This window comes from Rhincodon typus, chromosome 24 (assembly GCF_021869965.1).
Source record: "Rhincodon typus isolate 14 chromosome 24, sRhiTyp1.1, whole genome shotgun sequence".
In the NCBI taxonomy this organism is placed as follows: Eukaryota; Metazoa; Chordata; class Chondrichthyes; order Orectolobiformes; family Rhincodontidae; genus Rhincodon; species Rhincodon typus.
Window position 1 is genome coordinate 35295486 of NC_063355.1, and position 3921 is coordinate 35299406.

The 3921-nt window shown below is 37.4% G+C and overlaps 1 protein-coding gene across 1 annotated transcript in view; it reads right to left on the bottom strand.

The window, feature by feature from the left end:
- svopa (SV2 related protein a) overlaps window positions 1-3637 on the bottom strand; it is a 317985-nt gene extending 314348 nt beyond the window's left edge. Inside the window, exon 1 of the mRNA XM_048611440.1 lies at window positions 3506-3637. Coding sequence (XP_048467397.1) covers window positions 3506-3540 — 35 coding nt within the window. The 5' untranslated portion in view covers window positions 3541-3637. The remainder of the gene's footprint in view (window positions 1-3505) is intronic.
- Between the last annotated feature and the right edge of the window lie 284 nt (window positions 3638-3921).

Genomic DNA, 3921 nt, shown 5'->3' on the forward strand with positions numbered 1-3921 from the left:
GTCACCGGACCCGAAACATTAACTCTGTTTTCTCCTTCACAGATGCTGCCAGACCTGCTGAGCTTTTCCAGCAAATTTGTTTTTGTTCCTGATTGACGGCATTCGCAGTTCTTTTGGTTTTTATGCAGTTGATGTGATGTATATGGAATTTTGAAAGGTATTTAATATGCATTACACAACAGATGGGTGAGAAAAGTTATAGCTCTTGAAACAAAAGAAATGGTAGCAAAATTGGCTGTGTGATAGGAAACAGTAGTGGTCAAAAGTTATTTTCTGACTGTAGGATGGCTTAAGGTTGAATCAACCAAGTGCTGTGACTGAGACCTTGCTTTTCCTGATATGTATTTTCTATATCATGGTGTGCAGGTGACAATTTCAAATTTTGTGGATGACATAAAATTAGGAAGCATTGGAAATTGGGAGGAGGACTCAAAAGGGCATAAAGCAGTTTGTGGAATGGGCAGGTAAGTGGCAGATGAAGTGTGATGCAGAGAAATGTGAGGTGATGTATTTTGGTATGAGGATAGACAACATTAAACAGGGGATGGAGGTGTAGGAGAAGAAGGTATGCTGTATACATGCATAGAAGTGGCCCTAGAAATAGTAGATATCTTGGGCAACTTTCAAGATATTACAGACTCTGAACAGTTCATATGGATTGGAGGGTAGCTAATGCAACCTGGCTATTTAAAAACAGAGGTCAGGAGGAAACTGTAAATTATAGACTGATTAGGTTGACATTAGCAGTTAAGAAAATACTAGACTTGATTCTCAAGAATTACTAGCAGAGAATTTGAAATACAGTGTCAGGATCAGACAAATTCAGCATAGATCTACAAAAGTGAAATCATGACACTTGACAAATCTACTGGAATTTTTCAAGGATGTAATTAGTAGAGTTGATAAGGGAGAGTAAGTCAATGTAGTTTATTTGGACTTTTGGAAGGCTTTTGATGAGCATGTAAAATTAAAGTATTTGGGATTGGGGAGGTAGTGTACTGACATGGATAGAGAACTAGTTGGCAGACAGTGAACAGAGTAGGAATAAACATGTCTTTTTCTGAGTTGCAGGCAGTGACTAGGATCAGTGGTTGGACATCTCCTATTGATAATACCAATTAATAATTGAGATGAGAGATCAAAATATATGAATATATAATATCTCCAAGCTTTCAGATGACATAAAGTAAGGTGAGAGGATGAACTGTGAGGAGGATGCAAAGTTGCTCACTGTGATTTGGACACGTTGAGTGACTACACAAACGTATGACAGATGAAGTGTAGATGGATAAATGTGAGGTTGGATAGAGTAGAAAGGGAGAAGCATTTTCTGCACATCAAAGGTTGAGAATGAGTGGACATAAATTTAAATTGATTTGTGAACCTACCAATTGTGACCTGAGAAAAAAATACAAATGGGTCAGAGCTGGAATACATTGCCTAGAAGTGTGGTGGAGGCAGAGTCAATGAAGCATTCAAGTGGCATTAGATGATTATTTGAATAAAAATAATATACAAAGATGTGGAGGAAAGGCAGGCAAATGGCACTAAGTCATAATGCTCAATAGAGAACCATTGCAGACATGATAGGCTGAATAGCATTCTTCAGCACCATAGGAATTTTGTGCGTCTGTGACGATTCAGAGAAAACAGATAAAAATAATCCTCATTGTGAGATCACTGTGGATAAGCATAAATAATATTTTGCATGTATACCCAATTGGAAAAACCCTAAAATTGATTATGAAATTGATTACTGAGAAATTAGGAAAAGTAAATATAAATTATTTCTGCATAATAATTGACGGCCGTAGAAATCTATGTGTGTTTCTGATCTTTTACAATTGTTGTAGATCTCAAATCAATGCAGGTTTCTGTTTTAGAGATGAGATCAAAGAAAAACAGGAACAAATATATAACTGCCTGATAGCCTTTTCTTATCTTGATGAATAAGCATACTAGTCTGTACTTAACACGCAAGAGTGCTAACAATTAAAGGCGCATAACAGGAATGAGCATATGATAGAATAAAAGAAGAGTGCTGGGCATTCATTGAAGGTTCACTTGTGTAGTGCCAATGTGTTGGTTTGACTTAGAAATGAATTGGGTTGCATTCAAAATATTTTGTATCAATATTAAGCAACATTAGGTCATAGTTCAGAGTTACGTCCCTCTGTAATGACATTTCCATTAATAATTATGGTGTTTAAAAACAATATATATTAACCACTTGAAAACAGGAATGTTTTTTATTATAGTTTTTAAAATAGCATTATATTTTTTAGTTTCATTTCCAAATGAATACTATCTTTTAATTAACAATGTGAACATGGAATATATTCTTCATTTCCTATCTGTAACTCACTGCTAGGCTCCGTCTTTAATTGTTTGGTTTTCAAAAATGTTAACTTATGCAAATTATCAAAATCAATGTATAGCTTAAAAGTCAAATACAAAATCTTGGCACTACTCCAATTTCATAATCCACTTCCAATACAATAAGAATACAGCAAGGCATCTGGTCAATATCATATTCATGGTCTTCACAGACTGCAACATACCCAATTAGCGTTTACCTTTTTAGAGAAAAACATTGAATGTTCGTCTGACACTGGTTTTAAAATTGTCACGGCAAAATACACGTTTAACTTGAATTTTAAGACAAATATTTTGAATTATGTATTGAAGCTATTACAGAGTCTCAATTTACTAATGCTTGTTAGTAAAATACACCGCTTGTGTCAATATTTAAATAACTAACTTTTCAACTCATTTCGGCGTTCAAAGAGTCAAGGCTTGTTTCGATTTACCTATTTTTGTTTTACCGAAGATTTGAACCACAGCAACTATTATTAATTTAAGAACTAACCACAAGCTTTGAAGTTGCCCTGTCCTTATCACAATGTAAATATCGGAATTAATTCTGCTGGCACTTTGCAATTAGGCTGCTCCTGTGAAAATATTTAAAATACACAATGAACTCACATAGTAAGTGCCAATAAATAAAAATTTTACGCAAAGTATGAAATAAACTAAAATTGGACCTGATGATTTAAAACAATTTGGACATTTTTTTTGTTTGAACGGACGCCGTCCATATTCGTATTTTCAAAGTTAATGAGGTTCATTGTGATAGATAATATTTCAAACATGGCAAACATCAAACCATTTATGTCTTCAATTTCCTGACTTCTTGAAAAAACATTCAGATTTTAACATTTTCTGTTTCTTGTGAACGTATTAACTGAAAACCCTCTCCCAAAAATAAAATTGCAGACCTTCCAATATAGTTAAAGATAAAATTCATTACGCGACGTAATCATTCGTTTAATTTTGGTCAATTTTACGTATGTCCCGGTGATGTTGTGGCCGGTGACTAGGATCTGAAATGAAGGTTTGGTGTTTCGGGCTGGCTGGGGGATGCACAGGCCTAGTGCCCGTGTCCCCAGACACGGACTTATTCATGTGTATCCATTTGCGTGGCTTGGGGGAGGCTTCTACTTACGGTAGATGCCGTAGCTGGAAGAGGTCTTCGTCCATGGTAGCGCGGTGCAGATGCCGGATGTCCCGGTCTCATCGCTCAGTGCGTGGTAGCGAAGAGAATCACCGTTTACATTCTCGCTGGAAACAGGAGATTGGTAAAGAAACACCGCCGAGTCCACGCCAGCTCCAGGTCGAACAGAGACACCACAGCGCCGGATAGCGGACGTATTCAACAGCACAGCGCCAAGATTCAGCGAAGGGACTCAGCACCGCAGCGCCGGACAGAGACAGGATGAGCGGAGAAACGCTGCAATAAGCATTGGGTTCAGCACCATAGGGGTGGACAGCGCCAGAACTGATCAGCTGGGCGCTCATTCATCGCGCGTCATAATTCTCAGGGTTTAGCACCTCCGCACTGAGAGCGTTGGAATCCAGCGC